The sequence below is a fragment of the Tasmannia lanceolata genome, unplaced genomic scaffold, assembly GCF_043159265.1.
Source record: "Tasmannia lanceolata isolate RefF3 unplaced genomic scaffold, GAP_Taslan_0.1 ptg000008l, whole genome shotgun sequence".
Taxonomy (NCBI): Eukaryota; Viridiplantae; Streptophyta; class Magnoliopsida; order Canellales; family Winteraceae; genus Tasmannia; species Tasmannia lanceolata.
The window spans coordinates 14,988,889-15,008,552 of NW_027518685.1; the positions used below are offsets into that span (position 1 = coordinate 14,988,889).

General features: G+C 37.7%; 2 protein-coding genes and 1 pseudogene across 3 annotated transcripts; all 3 read right to left on the minus strand.

Annotated features, from left to right (window-relative positions):
• Window positions 1-1,067: 1,067 nt before the first annotated feature.
• LOC143884516 (putative pentatricopeptide repeat-containing protein At1g64310 pseudogene) lies at window positions 1,068-6,884 on the minus strand (annotated as a pseudogene). Its single transcript, XR_013252950.1, has 5 exons — window positions 5,994-6,884; window positions 5,819-5,870; window positions 5,151-5,730; window positions 4,890-5,009; window positions 1,068-2,772 (listed from the first exon to the last, which is right to left on the minus strand). The product of XR_013252950.1 is annotated as a putative pentatricopeptide repeat-containing protein At1g64310 pseudogene (transcript).
• Window positions 6,885-7,035: 151 nt separating this feature from the next.
• LOC143884515 (Tetratricopeptide repeat (TPR)-like superfamily protein) lies at window positions 7,036-9,364 on the minus strand. The gene has a single exon (XM_077388140.1). The coding sequence runs from the start codon at window positions 8,969-8,971 to the stop codon at window positions 7,307-7,309; it is 1,665 nt and encodes a 554-aa protein (XP_077244255.1). The 5' UTR covers window positions 8,972-9,364; the 3' UTR covers window positions 7,036-7,306.
• A 1,330-nt stretch (window positions 9,365-10,694) lies between these two features.
• LOC143883285 (Transducin/WD40 repeat-like superfamily protein) lies at window positions 10,695-17,872 on the minus strand. The gene is made up of 17 exons (XM_077386630.1): window positions 17,711-17,872; window positions 17,500-17,618; window positions 17,287-17,395; window positions 17,105-17,169; window positions 15,761-15,799; window positions 14,890-14,986; window positions 14,692-14,788; window positions 14,519-14,582; window positions 14,349-14,425; window positions 14,056-14,137; window positions 12,701-12,780; window positions 12,518-12,602; window positions 12,323-12,391; window positions 12,169-12,236; window positions 12,031-12,079; window positions 11,306-11,790; window positions 10,695-11,015 (listed from the first exon to the last, which is right to left on the minus strand). Exons 1-16 carry the CDS (start codon window positions 17,775-17,777, stop codon window positions 11,404-11,406), a joined length of 1,554 nt encoding a protein of 517 aa, XP_077242745.1. The 5' UTR covers window positions 17,778-17,872; the 3' UTR covers window positions 10,695-11,015; window positions 11,306-11,403.
• Window positions 17,873-19,664: the final 1,792 nt, after the last annotated feature.

Below are 19,664 nucleotides of genomic sequence, written 5' to 3' on the forward strand. Positions count from 1 at the left end.
AGAGAAAGAGGAGAGAGATAGACACATGGGGGGTCGATTTAAGATATATGAGAGTCGATTTATCACACCCCAAAAAATATATACAAAACAGGATTTCAAATGCTCAGTATTCTACTCGTTCCTTTTGCCAACTTCTGTAAAACATGTCCAAAGAAATCCTCCACAAAGTTATTGCAATCTAAAATAATTGAAATTTGACATCTACAAGTTGGACAAGTGAGAATGAGAGATTAATTTATAAGGTCTCCCACATTTTAACTGGCGGCGCATTTTGCAAATGATCCCTTAGCTTCCCCAACTACAAAGCAATAATACTTGTGATTTCTGTGTTCTCCTTCAGTTCAAAAACATTTCAAAGTTGCTTATACACTATCCTTGATCTTGCAATTTTCCATGATTGATTTAACTTTCTGAAAAGAGGTCCACCATATACCTCTCCTTGTGTGAGGTCCGACTGTTTTTTTTTTTTTTTGTTGATAAGCTGGGATAGAACCTGCGACCTCAAGGTTGAGAAACAAAGCCTCAACGATTGAGCCACAATTGTGAGGTCCGAATGTTAAATTGGAGAAATGGCAATGGAACATGTTTATAATGGATAAATATGTTTTTATAACAACAAAATGGTGATTTAAGCTAAAAGTAAATAGTTCCTAACTAAAAAAGAGCCTGTATTGCCATTATATTCAAAGAGAACTTTCACGTTATCATTCCTCTGTAGGGTTTTATTTTTTAACCCTGAAGTTATAAGTTGCGGGCAGTCCTTGCAGTATAACTCGAGAGGTTTTCATGCAATCTCATTGAAAACGCATAGACTATGCAAGAACTATATTTTATTTTTCATAAACAATAGCTTATTTCTGCCGTATATGTTTTATAGCGCATAGACTATGCAAGAACTATATTTTATTTTTCATAAACAATAGCTTATTTCTGCCATATATGTTTTATAGGCAAGATATGCTATGGATGAGGATTCTTACATTCAATCCAGTCAAGTCACTCAAGCTGAATTTTGTTGTAATACTGTCACAATAATCATGTTTCAGACAAGTATTGGATAATATCTCTACTACATTTTTTACCAATTTTGGCAGTCAAGCTAGGGTAAGACAGGACGCTATCAAATTTATTATCTAAAACAAAATGAAAATATCTTTTTACAGGAGATATTGAAGAAATTTCGCTAAAAACTGTACCGGTTTATCTGGGGAATTTTCTGTCCGTTCAATTAGAGCTCTGGCCTTAATTGGTATGATCTACAGAACGGTTACCTCCACTTGGTGAAGCAACTCTTATCTCTACTACATTTGAAATGCAATCTTCCTAACTCAACCCAATGATGGAACCAATATAAAAAAGTTTGTCAATTTCAATATCACAATTTTAGAAATAGAAATTACCCTCTACAATCCAGCTAAGCCCTGGTGTTTTCCTTTGCCCTCCTTCCATCATCTCATCTCTCAAATTTATCGCATCATTCCATTTCCCGTCCGCAACATATATGTTAAAAAGCATGACTTTATAATCAGTTCTATCTGGTTCGATCTCAAAGAGCTGATGGGCTACAATTTCAGACAACTTAGAATTACCATTAATGCTACATCCTGATAATAGAGCACCCAAAACACCTGAATCCGGATATGTGGGCATCGTTTGGATAAGGTTGTAAGCATCTTCCAACTCTCCTACCATCCCAAGAAGCTTCACCATGAATGCAAAATGCTCAGTCCCTGGTGTGACACCAAATTCATGTTCCATTTTTTTGAAAAAAGATTTGCCTTCTTTAGCAAGCCCGGCATGGCAGCAAGCACAGAGAAGGGCAGAAAATGTTGAGTGATCAGGTTTAAATCCCTTCTCCAGCATTTCATCAAACATTTCGATTGCATGATGCCCAACTCCATGCGAACCAAGACCCGAAATAATAGAATTATACGCTGCTACATTTCTTTCTGGCATCATTGCAAAAACTCGAAATACCAATCCAACAAAACCACACTTTGAATACATATCTACAAGAGCAGATGCAACCACAACTTCTAATTCGGCTCCATGACGGAAAGTGTAACCGTGGATCTCCTTACCTGGACCGACACTTGCCAATCGGGGACAAGCTGAAAGTACACTAGCAATTAAGATAGGATCTGGTCTTTTACCTGATTTATTCATTTCCATGAATAAGACAAGGGCATTTTCACACTCCCCACTCTGGGAAAACCCAGTAATCAAAGCAGACCATGTAACTAGATCAGGCTTAGAGAAGCTGTTAAATATTTGATTTGCTGAATTCAAACAAATACACCTAGAGTACATACTTACAAGTGCACTACCCATGTGCGTGCTAGAATCATACCCATTTTTCAAACAAAGGCCATGAATTCCTCTACTAATTTCGAGTAAACTTGGATCACATAGACATGAAAGCAATCCAACCAAAGTAAACCCGTCTGGCCTTATCCCCAAATTTTGCATCCTACTAAACAATTCAAGACCTTTATGCCAATGTCCGCAATACCCATAAGAAGAGATCATCGTATTCCATCAAACCAAATCTGGTTGAGTCATTCCACTGAAAACTTGATAAGCTTCATCAACAAGACCAAATTTCGAATAAACACTCACAAGGGTCTTACCACATATGGAATCTGATCCTAAAGCAGACACAACCGCACAACCATGAGCTGTTTTTGCTCTGGTCATATCAGATTTTTCCGAGCAGGCACGGAATATACAAGCAAAGGTGAAGTTGTCAGGTTTTGTGGTGGAATTTAACATCTGGTTGAAGAGAGATAACGCGTTATTGAATTCATGATGTCAAGTGTAAGCTCTGATAATAGAATTCCATAGATACACACTTCTGTGGGGAGTTTTATCAAACAAGTGGCGAGCAGAGACAATATCATCGTTAGAAGCGTATAAACGTAGGATATGGGTTGCGAAAAAAGGGTCATTAGAGCAGTCTGAAGCAATGACTATGGCATGCAATTGTTTGGTTTTCAACAGAGTATGATGAGAATGCAAGAGTCCAAAGAGAAGGGAAGGCAATGCATTGCACATTCCAACAGTTCAATGAACCCTAATAGATATTTATAAGACAAACCATAAAGATTGCATGAACAGCTTAGAAACCAGAATTTTTAGTTCTGACAAACTAACGGTATGAAAGATACGCGGAATGCTGTCTACATTTTGCACTTCAAAACTTCCATATTTTCAGCTCACATTTTTTACCCTCCACTTTGATAGTTTACTTCCTCACCTCCCATCTAATCGGTTCCATTTGGATTAGATGCACTATATATTAAGTTGGAGTGCAACTGGGACCGGGTTGGGTCCGGTTGCGGTGAACCCTAGCCCAAATAAAAGTAGCACAACAACAACCCTAACCCAACCCAAAGTGAGCCTCAGCCGAGGAGACTCAGCCCTTACCCAACCCACCTAGTAAAAATAGGGTTGAACCCGCTGGATTTGGGTTGGGACAGACCCAATCTGCACCCCCCAATATTTAGTAGTAGAGAATTATATGATGGACATGCACGTACAGCACAAAAAAACAGAGGCTCACATTATTCTGTGAATCCAAATCATTCATTTGCTATTGTTAGGGCCTAATGTAGATAGGGTCTCAGAAAATCTTCTCCATAGCATGATCCTAACCCTCCAACCTATAGAGGTTTCTACGCCATGCCGGCCATTTTTAAAGTACAAAAACAAGCAAAACATAATTTTTTATGGGTGTCATTTTTATTATTAAGGAATTGCTAGCGTCCATTGCAAAAGGCATTTCGCAGCTGGTTTGTTGCATTTCAAACCAGCCACCTCGTGAATGGAGACAAAAGATGGACCCTAGCAAATCCCTTATTATTAATACTAGCGGGACCAACCGTGCGATCCACGGTTTGGCTGTTATTTAAAACTGGAAAATTTGAAAATTGATTAATGTAAAAAATATATAGAAGAAATAACGTTATGAGTTTTACACTTGGGTAGGGTCATTGTTAGAGCTACATAAAAGTAGCTTTGACATTTTGTGTGATTGGCTTTCGAAAGAAAAAACATCATATACCAAATGGGTTACTTTAGCATTTGAGAATCCCACCCCCCTAAAATTGGAGAAAGCATCAAATTAATATAGAGGGCTTTCTCCAAATGAAGGTTTTAAATTTCAGTCCTATCTGAAACTGAAATTTTAGCCGAAATCCCAAAATTTCGGCCGAAATTCGGTAACGGGCGCTCACTGAAATTTCGGGCAAAATGGCTGAAATTTCGACCGAACTTTGGTAAATTTCGGCAATTTCAGTTTTAGAACGTTTCGGTTTCGGTCCTCACTAAAATCTGAAATTTCAGTCCGAAATTTTGGATTTTGGACAAAATTTAAAACCTTGCTCCAATTAACATGGGTGGTCTTCCTGTGACTCTTACAAATAAAAAGGTCATTCAATGTTTGGAAAAGTTGCTTTGGAATTCGGAGAGAGATGTGCCTGTTGGTGGGTACTGCCTAGTGTAATGTAACTTATCTAAGTGTCAATATCTATCCTTCCTTGCATCTGTTAACTCTTAAATTCAGTTTCATATCACATGCCAAACAACTCAGAAATCATCAAAATATATGCCAACATTTAAAGAAGTGCTGTTGAAATCAAATTGTTGAGCACGGATGACATATGATATAGCAAACAGGATACCAAACATCAGTTAATGGAATGCAGATAAAAATCAATAACTCAGAGTTCTGTAAATTGTAAGGTTGAAAAATAAAACTTCCACAAAGTAAAAGCAATTATCGGATTGAAAGATCTCATATCTTTTGCAAAACCAGACAGTTCACCCCATATTTAGCACAATTACAACAGTAACTTGAATTTTCTGAAGGAAAATTAGTTTTTTTTTACCTTGGAGAGATGGCATGAAAAAAATAGGGGAGATTTTACATCCAACTACTATTGTAGACTTCATCTTCCCTTTGCAAAACCCCATCTATCTGCGCAGAGAAGCCGCCGTTGGGAATTTGTCTAACATGTGGTACAAAAGAAGACATACAATAGAAAGAACATAGTAACAAAATCCAAATTCAAGAATCAAGACTAACACGGCAACGTAAATGTTCAATAGAAAGAAAAAACTAAATCAATAAATGAGAGTGAGAAATTTACCCGGATAAAGGTTTGTCATTGCGAAAGCGACGATCAGGTGCCTTCGAATGGAAATCGAAGAGAGGTGGAGGCACAGAGCATCTTAGAATTAGAAGTAATTGAATCCCATCTTGAACAAACATGTAAATCCAGCTAAAGTACGAAAGAAAAACGACTCTGATTTGATCAACAGATGAGATCACAAATGGGGGTGAATTAAGGTCCTTTTAAGGTTTTTATTTGAAGAAGTATCATCAACTTTTGTTTTTTTTTTTTTTTTCTGGAAGCAAAGGGGGTGAGTGTGGACACGTTACCGAGCACCCACCTCATAGTAGATAGAGAAGGCTGCCCTTGGGAACATACATGTAGATCAGCGGCTTCTCCTCCTTTACCTAATCAAAACACAGTGGCGGCAATGCAGTCTTTTGGCGGAATGTCCCCAAGCGCGTCATCTCTGCCTGAAGCCGTCATGGCCCATCCTATTCATTCCTCATCCTCTTCACAACCACATCCATCCCATTCACCCAAACATTCCCTTCATACAGTCACATATATCAATGTAATCAACATCACCAATACTGATAATGAAACCCCGGCCCATCTGCAGAAATAATAATAATAATAAGCAATGGCCCTATTCAATTCTTTTAAAAAACTCAATAAGACTAAAAACCCAGAACCAAACCTACAAAGATCATATAAAGTGACGGGCCTCATAGACAAAACTCCCATATCCAAAACCTGAAAAGGTAAAATCCAAAAGAAAATACAGACTTGCTAATGCTATGCAATCTCAAAGAGAATTGACATAAAAAAAAAAGAATAGAAGGGCTAAAAGAACAAAAAATCTGTCTGCTTCCCTACCTGCCTGAAATATAGAGGCAATCAGTGCTGATCCACCACCATCAACAGCATCAATATTTATATCATCAACACCTCTGTCATCATTGCCTCCACCACTGGTTCTCTCGTTAAGGGACAGCGACAAAATCCTTGCAGTATAACTCGAGAGGTTTTCAAGCAATCTCATCGAAAACGCATAGACTATGCAAGAACTATATTTTATTTTTCATAAACAATAGCTTATTTCTGCCGTATATGTTTCAGAAATAATAATTAATAATAATAATAATAAGCAATGGCCCTATTCAATGCTTTTAAAAAACTCAATAAGACTAAAAACCCAGAACCAAACCTACAAAGAATCATATAAAGTGACGGGCCTCATAGACAAAACTCCCATATCCAAAATCTGAAAAGGTAAAATCCAAAAGAAAATACAGACTTGCTAATGCTATGCAATCTCAAAGAGAATTGACATAAAAAAATAAAAAAAGAAGGGCTAAAAGAACCAAAAATATGTCTGCTTCCCTACCTGCCTGAAATATAGAGGCAATCAGTGCTGATCCACCACCATCAACAGCATCAATATTTATATCATCAACACCTCTGTCGTCATTGCCTCCACCACTGGTTCTCTCGTTAAGGGACAGCGACAAAATCACCATGTGCTCAATAGCCAATCTCGTTAAGGGACAGCGACAAAATCCTTGCAGTATAACTCGAGAGGTTTTCATGCAATCTCATGTAAAACGCATAGACTATGCAAGAACTATATTTTATTTTTCATAAACAATAGCTTATTTCTGCCGTATATGTTTTATAGCGCATAGACTATGCAAGAACTATATTTTATTTTTCATAAACAATAGCTTATTTCTGCCGTATATGTTTTATAGGCAAGATATGATATGGATGAGGATGCTTACATTCAATCCAGTCAAGTCACTCAAGCTGAATTTTGTTGTAATACTGTCACAATACTCATGCTTCAAACAAGTATTGGATAATATCTCTACTACAGTTTTCACCAATTTTGGCAGTCAAGCTAGGGTAAGACAGGACGCTATCAAATTTATTATCTTAAACAAAATGAATATATCTTTTTACAGGAGATATTGAACAAATTTTGCTATAAACTGTACCGGTTTATCTGGGGAATTTTCTTTCCGTCCAATTAGAGCTCTCGCCTTAATTGGTATGATCTACAGAACGGTTACCTCCACTTGGTGAAGCAACTCTTATCTCTACTACATTTGAAATGCAATCTTCCTAACTCAACCCTATGATGGAACCAATATAAACAAGTTGTCAATTTCAATATCACAGTTTCAGAATTAGAAATTACCCTCTACAATCCAGCTAAGCCCTGGTGTTTTCCTCTGCCCCCCTTCCCTTATGTCATCTCTCAAATTCATCACATCATTCCATTTCCCATCCGCAGCATATATGTTAGAAAGCATGACTTTATAAGCAGTTCTCTCTGGTTCAATCTCAAAGAGCTGAGGGGCTACAATTTCAGACAACTTAGAATTACCATTAATGCTACACCCTGATAATAGCGCACCCAAAACACCTGAATCCGGATATGTGGGCATCGTTTGGATAAGGTTGTAAGCATCTTCCAACTCTCCTACCATCCCAAGAAGCTTCACCATGTATACATAATGCTCAGTCCCTGGTGTGACACCAAATTCATGTTCCATTTTTTTGAAAAAACATTTGCCTTCTTTAGCAAGCCCGGCATGGCAGCAAGCACAGAGGAGGGCAGAAAATGTTGAGTGATCAGGTTTAAATCCCTTATCCAGCATCTCATCAAACATTTTGATTGCACGATGGCCAAGTCCATGCGAACCAAGACCTGAAATAATAGAATTATACGCTACTACATTTCTTTCTTGCATCATTGCGAAAACTCGAAATCCCAATCCAACAAAACCACACTTTGAATACATATCTACGAGAGCAGATGCAACCGTAACTTCTAATTCGCCTCCATGGCGGAAAGTGTAACCATGGATCTCCTTACCCGGACCAACACTTGCCAACCTGGCACAAGCTGATAGTACACTAGCAATTAAGATATGATCTGGTCTTTTACCTGAGATATTCATTTCCATGAATAAGATGAGGGCATTTTCACACTCCCCACACTGCGAAAACCCAGTAATCAAAGCGGACCATATAACTAAATCAGGCTTAGAAAAGCTGCTAAAAATTCGATATGCCGAATTCAAGCAACTACACCTAGAGTACATACTCACAAGTGCACTTCCCACATGCGCACTAGCATCATAACCATTTTTCAAGCAAAGGCCATGAATTCCTATACCGATTTCGAGCAAGCTTGGATAACAGAGGCATGAAAGCAATCCAACCAAAGTAAACCCGTCTGGCCTTATCCGCGAATTTTGCATCTTACTAAACAATTCAAGACCTTTATGCCAAAGTCCGCCATACCCATAAGCAGAGATCATCGTATTCCATGAAACCAAATCTGGTTGAGTCATTCCACTAAAAACTCGATAAGCTTCATCGACAAGACCAAATTTCGAATAAACACTCACGAGGGTGCTACCACATATGGAATCTGATCCTAAACCAGACACAACCACACTGCCATGAGCTGTTTTTGCTCTGGTCATATCAGATTTTTCAGAGCATGCACGCAATATACAAGCAAAGGTGAAGTTGTCAGGTTTTTTGTTGGAATTTAACATTTGGTTGAAGTGAGAGAACGCGTTATTGAAATCGTGGCGTCGAGCGTAAGCTCTAATTATAGAGTTCCATAGATACACACTTCTGTGGGGAGTTTTATCAAACAAGTGGCGAGCAGAGACAAGATCATCGTTAGAAGCGTATAAACGTAGGATATGGGTTGCGAAGAAAGGGTCATTAGAGCAGTCTGAAGCAATGGCTATGGCATGTAATTGTTTGGTTTTCAACAGAGTCTGATGAGAATGCAAGAGTCCAAAGAGAAGGGAAGGCAATGCATTGCACATTCCAACAGTTCAATGAACCCTAATAGATATTTATAAGACAAACCATGAAGATAATATGAACTATTTAGAAACCAAAATTTGTAGTTATGGAAGATACTCGGAATGCTGTTTATTTTTTCACTTCAAAACTTCCATATTTTCAGCTCACATTTTTCACCCTGCATTTTCATAGTCTACTTTTCACCTTCAACTTCCATATTAAGTTGGAGTGCAACTCTTGACCGGGTTGGGTCCGGTTGAGGTGAACCCTAGCCCAAATAAAAGTAGCATAACATCAACCCTAACCCAACCCAAAGCGAGCCTCAGCCAAAGAGGCTCAGCCCTTACCCAACCCACCTGGTAAAAATAGGGTTGAACCCGCTGGATCAGGGTTGGGACCGGCCCAAGCTGCACCCCAATATTTAGTTGTAGAGAATTTATATGATGGACATGCACGTACGGCCCAAAAAAACAGGGCTCACATTATTCGGTGAATCCAGACCATTCATTTGCTATTGTTAGGATGATGAGAAATTTTTTTCCATAGGATGATCCTAACCCTCCAACCGATAGAGGTTTCCACACGTGCCGTTGATTTTAAAACTCCACAGATAATTTCTCTTAGAAAGTATAAGGGAAGTAAAATGACGCCACTCGTTTGGTTGCTTGAATGGCTCGGAGAGTAGTGGGATAGGAAGTCAAAGGGAGCAGACAAGTATTTTGATTTTCCTAGAATTACCTTGGAAAATTGTGTAGTAGTGTTTGCCTGTTTGGTTGTACGGCAAATACTAGGAGAGCAGGAAAAAAAAGTAGGAGGTGTCATTATCAATATGGGGAGAGAGGAGAGAGAGGGAAGAGAGAGAGCATCATTCCCTAGAAAATTCAACTATAATGATGGAAATCCAAGGGAATCAATGGGAGTCCAATACATTTTGGCAACTAAACATGGAATGGCATGCCAAATCCAATCCAAATTCCGACGGCTGCCGAGCTTAGTGGGAAACTTGAGCGTTTTTTTATCCCCGTGCCAAATAGACATCTCATGCCATAGACTAGTAACTGCGAAAAGTTCTCTTCATATAATTCAATTAGAAACCTCATTTTTTACCTCAATTTGGGCAAAATATAGGAGCATAAATTTTAGGTATCTCTAGGGCCGACACAAAATAGACCTGTGGACAAAAAAATGCGGTGACGGAAAAATCACTCCTACCAATCAAACAACACAGGAAAAAAGACTAACTCATTTTGGTGGCATCCAAAGAGGCCCTTAATCAAATGTAATAAGATATAAAATATTTTGGGCAGTGATATTTTCCTTCCCCCCTATTAACGGTTTTCGTTAACTTTTATGAATGGGTGGAGAAGCAACCATTAACTCCAAAAGCATAAAAGTTAACTATTTCTGTTGGGGGGGGGGGGCATATCATATCACTTCCCAATATTTTTAGGCTACTGATATCGGCACTATTGTGTTTTGATAATTGGTTGGCTCAACTTGTTTTTTATTATTTAAACATCTGTCAAAAGTTATTACATCCCCTAAAAGCCCTTAGAAGCACACCAAAAAAGAAAGACAAGCTGAGTTTGTGCAATTAATAGAACATGGTAGAGCCAATATCAGTAGCCTTTTTTTAATGTTAGCATCCCTTGCTTTATTTATGTACATGTATATATGGTTGGTTTCAGAAGATAAAATCTACTGTTTCACAATTTCATGACACCAAGGCACCAATTCCTCCAATGCTATGAATTTCTCTTTGCTGTTTCATACAACTGCAACCCCATCACCATAATCCATACATGAAGGTATGTGATTTACAGAAGCTCCCACAAGAGAGTCAAAAGGCAGTACAAATGAAAACATAATTCTGTTGATGCATTTAGCTTCCAAATGCCTATAATCTTCAAAATCAGCACAGTCCAACTGTGATCTATTTTCTATTTTATATTCTCATTTTATTCTCAAACATTAAACCAAAAATCAGAAAGATATACTATCCCTCTCAAAAAAAAAAAATCTTCCAAGGGGACACAGCGCCTCCTATACATTTCAAATACAACCCTGCAAGAATCACAAACATATAATTTCATAGAATGCAAAGGAAATATTGGAAACAAAAAAACAGAATTATAAAAAGGAAATTGCTAGCGTCCATTGCAGAAGGCATTTCGCGGATGGCCTGTTGCATGTGAGAGCAGCCACCTCATGAATGAAGACAAAATATGCTGAAAAGTGAGCCTGTGTGGCTGCTCTCAGTTGCAACAGGCCATCCGCGAAATGCCTTCTGCGATGGACGGTAGCAAATCCCTTATAAAGATAAGTTGTATAAAGGGAGTAAAAAATTGACTTACTTTAGTTTTGCCATCCAAAGAAGACTCGCAAGATACTTGAGAAATGATCCATATGAAACAAGATCAAGTATATGTACCAAATTTCAGATCTTATAGTTTCATGACACTGCAAGAAAGTAATCTCGGATGGTTCTTCTTTTCAAGGAGGGAGGTGGGTTCAGAACAGAAGATGGGCTCTTCAGTTCGGCTTCTGGAGTCCTCTGCATTTCTAGCCCATCCTTTAGAAAAGAACTCATAGAAATCTTCTTTTGTATGGACTCAGGCGTACTGGTTTCAAGGGTTTTGATTCGAACTGGTGAGTCGTAGCCAATTGAGGGTTTATCTGAGGGAGAGTTGTTGAAGGCAACTTTTGTGAGGTCCGGTGGAGGTTCGTCCATGACCAGTTTTCTACACTCCATGCTAGGAATTGCCATTACCCTTCTTCGGATAGACGATGGAGAACTTGTATTTGAACAACCACCTTTCTGGATATTCCAAATGCGAACCTTTGAAATAAAGCACAAACAATAATTACCAATAACTAGAGAAAAGTTCATGTGGCATACAAATGCTAAGAAATGCTTTCTCTGAACACATTTCCTAAGATAGTATATTGTGTAAATGTTCTTTGCTAGTTGCAGGTATTAATGTGTCAATGTGAATAACTTATATACATATCGCGTTTTGACTGATTTAAAGAAAGATAAAATAAAAAAATAATAGTTGTAGTGACTGAGAATACTCACCATGAAATCATCTGAAGCAGTTGCTATTTTTCCAGTCTCAGATGGGCACCTGTAAACATAAAGCATTAGAGAGTTATTTTACAGTTTCTAATTGCAGCAAATCATTGAGAACTGTCTTTTTGGTCAAAGAACTTATACCAGTCTACTGCACTAACTTCTCCTTCATGGCCTTTCAGCACAACGGGACCTACTTTGGGCTTCTTTACCTGGTATAATGTTTTCAAAAATCATAATGAGAACTAGAAATAACCAGAAAACAGAAAAGATGCTCTCGAGAAAACCAAATAAGAACCTGCCATATGTAGGCATTTCCATCACTAGAACCGCTGAGTATGTGAGCTGCATCAGGGCTGATCGCCGACTGCAATTACATAATGGAAAAACAAGAAATTAACATGACCATCTGAACACACCCCAATAATGGAGTATTGCCAATTTGGGGATTTTACAGATCTTCACACCACCAGTTGCTGCTCTAATGGATCACCTTTACATAGAATGACTTGATTTGGCTGCCGTAGAAAGTTTTGACAGGACCCTTGTCAAGCTGAAGCACATCATATAAGTAAATCCTAACAGATCCAGAAAACAAGTAGTTAGACACTATAAGAGAATGCTCCTTTATTTCAGGACTTGTACTTAGAAGCAATGGCAGAGGATATGACAATACCTATCATCCATGCATGAAGCGGCCAGAAATACACCGCTTGAGTCTTGGGTTAGGGAAGATATCCCATGTAACCCTCTTTCCTGAACAGAGACAAAGCATTGAGCATGATCAACTGTCAGACACTAAAACTTTTCAACTGTCAAGTTCATATGAGTTTTCAAACTGTATTGACAACATTTAGGAGCCAAGCATTAAAGATATGAAGTTCATAAACAACAATGAGGTATTGATAACAAACTTGGTCACTTCCCTCAAGTTACATTGATTTAGCCGGAAAAAAAACTTGAAATTAATTCCTTTCCTTCTGGATACTTTATAATTCATACAATTGATGGAAACAGAATTTTCCATAAGCACTTAAATCTAGGATTTAACATTGGGTAGCACCACCAGGCCCAAAAGGAGTGAAAGACTTTGATGGGAGAACACTTTGAAAGGTCTTTTGGACTGTTATCAAAGGCCCTCCAATTGCACTCCTTCCAAATTGCCCAAATCACAGCAAAATGCGTGAAAGACCAGAGAATGCGACCCTCTTCTCCCACGTGCCATGATCACCAACTGTCCAACAGCCCTTTGAAAGATTGGGAAAGTCACTGAGTGCCAAATATTTTGAAAATACAATACTAAACTTTTTTGCGCAAATACTTAACTTTTTTGCGCTAACTCACAGTTGATAAATAAATGATTTGAAGTTTCCTTAACGAGGGAGCAAAGGATACATCGATTTGTCAAATAGAATCACTTTCTTTTCAGCAAATCAAGTGTATTAATCGTTTACTGAGCCATCTTCCAACAAAAACCATGGAATTTGGCAGGGCCGATGGCATATTATCAAGTTGGACACATTTCACATTCATATAGCGAAGGGAATGGCAAGGTAAATACTCTAGCAAAATTCAGAGCTAAATATGACAAATCAGAACTTCCTTGTACTTGTACATGCTTGAAGTATAGAGAAGGTTCTGTCTAGGTGGGATTATGCTTGATTGAGAGACTGGCGTATAATAGGGACAATCGCATATTTTTTGTAATTTTATAGGCTTTATAAGGAAAATGTGTAACTGTTTAAAAGAACCAGAGATTCAGTAGATTTGAATAACCAAGAACACCTCCAAGAAATCCCAATCATGGATAAATATATGATCTCGCTATTCCTTTTGTATAAGTTAATTACCAAAACAATAGGAAATGGGAGCAGGTGCCACAACAGAAGTAGAAAGTAAGTTCCTTTATGACCAAGAGCATCTAGAAATTGCAAGATTGTAAACTGACAGCCACAGCCCAAGAAAAATATTTGTGAAACAATCGATACAATTCAGATATAGTGCCATAGACAGTGTGTTAATTCCACTAACCTTTAGGCTTGATGGCTCGAAATGAGGAAATGTCTGAGCAATTTGGGCTTTCAAACTGCGTGTGTCCCAGAATTTCACAACACTGAAATAAATTAGCATAGCAAGACAATTAAAAACCAAGCAAGAGAATCTGTGAAGATTAAAAAAAGCGATTGTTTGCATGGTAGTAATGAGTCATCACTATAGGATATTTTAACGAATCATGAGCATGAATGACAATTATCTCTGTATTACCAAAATTAACTAAGATGCCATTAAAGGATATTCTCATAAAGCTTTCAGTTCTCAAAAACCTGTCCATTGATCCCGCACTGGCAATGGAAATTTCATCGTTGAGATAAAGAACTGATGTAACGCTTGTGTTAGCTGCCTGTCAGAGGGCCAAAAATTGAACTCGCGTCAAAGGCCAAAAAGGTAATGTAATTATTCATTTTACAATAAAGGACAGTGGCAGCAGACAAACCTTGCCACGCCTAGCTCGTTTCTTCTGAGGCAAAACATGTGCATCTTTGACTATAGCAGTTGACCTGAAGAGGAACTAGTACACATTAGCACTCCAATGTAAAAGAATAAAGTTGTGGCAATTATTCGGATCAAACAAAGGGCAATAAATGATATCGTAATGGTAAAACCTACTTTAAGATTGTTGCACCACTTATACTTTTGAGACTAGAGGTGCATCTCAAGTCCCAAAGAGCAAAAGATCCATCTCTTGAGCCGGAGACAATGAGGTCTGTTTCAAAAATTATCTTTTCCTCAATCAGACATCTATAATCGCTGAACACAAATTTCCTTGGAAAGAAACAATTGTGTACATGGAAATCATAAGCATACCAGGATTAGATGGATGAGAGCACAGTGACTTCACACTGCCTTTGTGATCCGCCATGGCATTAATGCATTTCTGTTTCTCTGAATCCCAAACCTTGATCTGCCGAAATGTATAGAAATTAGAAAACCGTATGCTCTGTGAATCTGTACTGCCTAGCGAAAAATAGTTTTTGAAAAGTTGATCGCTTAACAAAATGGCAGCAGTAATAGAACATTCAAATGCAAATTCTAGATTGGCGAGATTTAACAGTGAAGCCACAGATTCACTACGTAAACAATTCAGGGAAGCTACAGATCCATCCTTTTGTTATGTCTGAAAATTCTTTAACTGTTCAACTGCTCATTTATATTTATTAGATATGTGAATCTATGGATTCCAAAAACCACATATCTTCAAGACTTCCAGTTGAGAAATAGTGACAGCGGAATCTAGTCCATAATTTTGTTTGTTACAAAAAGAAAACTTCATTGGATGCACAACCAACAGGAAGACCCATTTTCTCATGGTAATTGCTTAAAATGGTGTTGTTGAACTAGTGAAAATAAGACTAGTTGAGTTTGTGGTGCCAACATCACTGTGTGAGTATTGACTTCTATAAAGCACCAGTGAATTACATCATTAATTGCAATCATTATGTTTTACCCAACATAATTTGGCTAAGTGAGAAGTACTACATAATATCAACATAAGCATCCAAGGATATTAGAACAACCAAGCTTCTAAAGTAAAACAGAAGAAAGTAATTAAGTTCTACATACGCTAAATATCTAACTTATTCACTGTTGGAGAAAGAGGGGATGATTAAAAATATATCAAAGACTAGATGAACTGTTAAACCTCTCAAATAGAGCTAAATCAAAGTTTCTAACTTACACTTTGATCACCAGAAGCTGTAAGGATGCGGGTGTCATCCTGCACAAGAAACAAACAAAATATAAAGTCGAATGAATGCAAACTGATGAAAATGATGAAAGTAATCCAAAGCTACATAAGCTCATTATCTGCATAAAAGAACATAAATAATTGTTTATATCTTTGTGATGGAATCCTTTTATTTATTTACGAAATTTCAAATGCACAATTTTGCATTAGTTAGTAGAGATGAATTTACAAAAATGCAGGAAGAGAAAATGGCAACCAGAGAAATGGCTCAGAATTAATAAGAAAAAGTTTAAAAGAATTATGACAATTGGATTGAATGTATGCCAGGAACAGAAATACTAATCCATGAAAATTCAAACCAGCATTTTACGTTTAGTGAATAAGCTCTAATAGTGATCCAGCTATGGAATATTAATAAAATACTTTATAAAAAACAGTAAGGGAAAAACCCCATTTCAATATTGCCTAATGGCATTATACAGTGTATTCCTTTCTAGTTTCCACAGCATACATATGAATTCTAAAAGACACAGAAATCTTTGGCTTGAAATGCAATTCATGAACACACAAGCACACAGAGAGATAGGCATGCAAACGCCCACATACAGAGTTGACTTTGGCATGAAATATAATACATGAACGAATATAGTTAGCTGATATTTGTATTCCCCTTGTTTTGGCACCATAAACTCCCTCTCTTTATATGTAATTTCTTAATTGGCTGTTGCAACTCCCAATGAACTGTATGAGCCAATGTAGAACTCTGTACTAAAGAGGGGTATATGCAATCAAATCACTAGGGAGTAAATATCAGCTCACAACTCATAAGTACATATATGAAAATACATTGGCCAAAAAGGCAAAAACATTTGAATATAAAAAGAAGGACGGACCTTTGATTGATCCGAATCAAGCATAAAGTTTAGCCTAGCTCTCATTTACATGGCAAAATCAAGCTCTAATCTGACAATCATAAGCATCTGATAAAGAGCCAACAAGAGACTAATAAAAAAATGTATAGGAATTATCACCATTTAAGAATCCAAATAGATTAATTGGATAATTGGGTTCATCTAATCAGAATGTATCAGACATGGGTACCAATGTTGGAACATTTCTCATAAAACAATCTCATATGTGATAGTTTTTTTTTTTTTTTTTTGGTATTTTCCTTTTCCTTTTCCAAGGCTTTACTAATTTTGAGTTTTTAATTTTACAATGCAAGCAAACAAGAAATATAAAAAAACAAAGTAGTATTTAAATTTGGATTAGAATCATTAGATACAGACATAAATAAATATGAGAAACTCAGATTAGAAAAATAAAGGGAAATACCTTGATCCAGCATAAATCGAAAATGGCATTATTGTGCGCAATCCAATCACAGATCCTAGCTTCCTCTGAAATATCCAAAAATCAGAAAAACAAAAAAAAAATGCCCTAAACCCTAATTTTGTTATCCATTCCAAAAAAAAACCCTAATTTTGCTACAGAAAACAAACATTGATCGCTCGGACCTGCATTTTCCTGGCAAGTAGAGAGAGAAGGAAGTCTGCGACGTGTGTCATAGAAGCTGACATATCCGTCCTCATCCGAAACCGCGAGAAAATGACTGTTTCTACTAGTCTGAACATAAAAAATATGAAAATAACAGTTGGTTTTATTGGGGAAAAATCGAATTGAACAAAATTGAAAGCGTTGTTATTAAGATTAAAGATGGAAAATAATACATTGCAGAAGGAGACCGATAATGGAGGAGTGACTTCGCCTTTGTGCTTGATCATCACGACTCCGGTGCCCTGACCACCGGAATCTGATGATAGGTCGTCGAGATAAGGTCTTTTTTTTACTGTGAGAAGAGAAATGGTAGATCAGTAATTAGATGTGAGATCTAGGTTAAGTTGGAAAGTAAAGTAACGATGGAGGAGCTAGAGCAAATACCTCTGAATCCATTGAGCTCTCTGGTTTTAAGGTCTTGAAAGAAAGATGGCCGATTCGAGCTCTGCATTTTCAGAGAGAGAGAGAGAGAGGTAGGTTTTGCAGATTTGTGATATGAGAGACCAAAGGGGTTTTTTAGTTATTTTTAATTTGATTGGCGCGCATATGAGACATTAGAAGGCGGGAAATTTGAATGTTGTGGATTCCTTAGCAAGCAGCTTTCATTTGAGATTTTATTTGGTGTTTAGCCCATATGGTCCAATATTTTTCAAAGAAGTATTGTATGACTTACACCGTTGATGATCCAAACCGTCTATTTGATGGGGCCAAAAAATCATTTCCATTGGATGATCCTAGACCTTGATTTTTGGGGGACAAACTATTTACCTTGTTGCCCATCAAATGGCACCCATTGAAGAAGTGGTCCCTACCTATTCTTTCATGTGCCTTAATTTTTGTTCGAGAGATATATGGCTCTGTAGCATATGATCTTCATTGATTTTTTCTAGTCTTACGAGAGATATATGGCTTTGTACCATATGAACTAAAGCTTATTTCTAAGTAAAATAGACGTAAGAGAAAAGTTATGGCTATATTTTCACTTTAAAACGAGTGTAAAATATGTTTTACACCCATTTTGTATTTTATCCTAAGGGCACGTTTGGCTGCCATGAGTTTGTTTTCATGCATGGGTCTCCAAGTGGGGATGAGGGTGAACTGGCTAAAAATCAGCATACAAAAACCAGGATGCCAGTGTCTCCGGTGATGGAGAAGTGTCGAAAAATCAGGAAAAACTTCCCATCACCGGAGAGGCTAGCATCCTGTTTTGTTTCCTAATTTTTAGCCACTTCACCCTCATCTAAGGGTGTCAATTTTGGCTCGGGCTCGGAAGCTCCCTCGAGCTTGGCTCAAATCCTTAACGAGCCGAGCCCGATTTAGGCCAGGCTCGGCTCGGCTCTGCTCGTTAAGGATTTTATATATATATATATATATATATATATATATATATATATATATATATATATATATATATATATATATATACACACACACACACACACACACTAAAAGGGTTATCCAGGGAGTCAAAGGGGGTGGCAAAATATGTCACTTCATTTTTGGAACCCCATTTGTTACTTGGACCACCCCCCCATAGTGTAAAAAAAGTAGTCAAATTACACTAGATAGGGCTGTCCAGGGAAGATGAGGGGTGTGAACTTAATATAACCCGAGCTCGGTAAGGCTTGCGAGCCTAGCCGAGCCTGATCGAGCCGAGCTTTTGAGCTTAACGAGCGGAGCCTGCCAAGCTCGGCTCGGCTCGTTTACACCCTTACCCTCATCTCCCGTTGGAGACCCCCGATTTATCACAAGAACAAATCCATAGTAGCCAAACGTGCCCTAAACGAAATAAATTATTGGAATCCACGAAGTAATGTATTGTTGGATTCACATTATGTCTGAATAACTCTGCTCCGCAAAGTCAATTAACTTCCACTTGACAATGTTGGAATCACAAATAAAATGTTGGAGTAAACAGAAATACCAAAGAAAAAACATGCTAGCAGTTGTGCACTATACGAGCCATAAAAAGTGGCTCATCTCATTCACTTTCCTTCTTATTGCTGGGCAAAATAGCCCCCGGCGAGAAGACAGTAAAGAAACAACAAGGCAAAACACACGGGAGACAAATCTAACATGGTTCGGCAATAGCCTAATTCCACATGAATGATCTTCTTATAATTACAATGAAAGCACATCTTCCTCTCATTTCTATTCGTTCTAAAGTCGTTGGTTACACATGGTAGTTTCATCACTTATTTTTTAGCTCTAGGCTCACCCGATGTGCGGTATGGGAGATTGGGGTGACTCATCAATTTAATTGCTCCACTGCACCAGGAGTGTTTTTATCAGCTAGTTTTAAAAATGGAATAAGGTTGGTCCAAGGTAACAATTTTTG

Coding starts and splice junctions, on each gene's coding strand:
- LOC143884515 (XM_077388140.1), bottom strand. CDS start 8,971: ATGTGCAATGCATTGCCTTCCCTTCTCTTTGGACTCTTGCATTCTCAT.
- LOC143883285 (XM_077386630.1), bottom strand. CDS start 17,777: ATGCAGAGCTCGAATCGGCCATCTTTCTTTCAAGACCTTAAAACCAGA. Junction 17,170..17,286: donor TACTTGCCAGGAAAATGCAG/GTCCGAGCGATC, acceptor TGGATATTTCAG/AGGAAGCTAGGATCTGTGAT. Junction 12,781..14,055: donor TCGAGCCATCAAGCCTAAAG/GTTAGTGGAATT, acceptor GTCTCTGTTCAG/GAAAGAGGGTTACATGGGAT.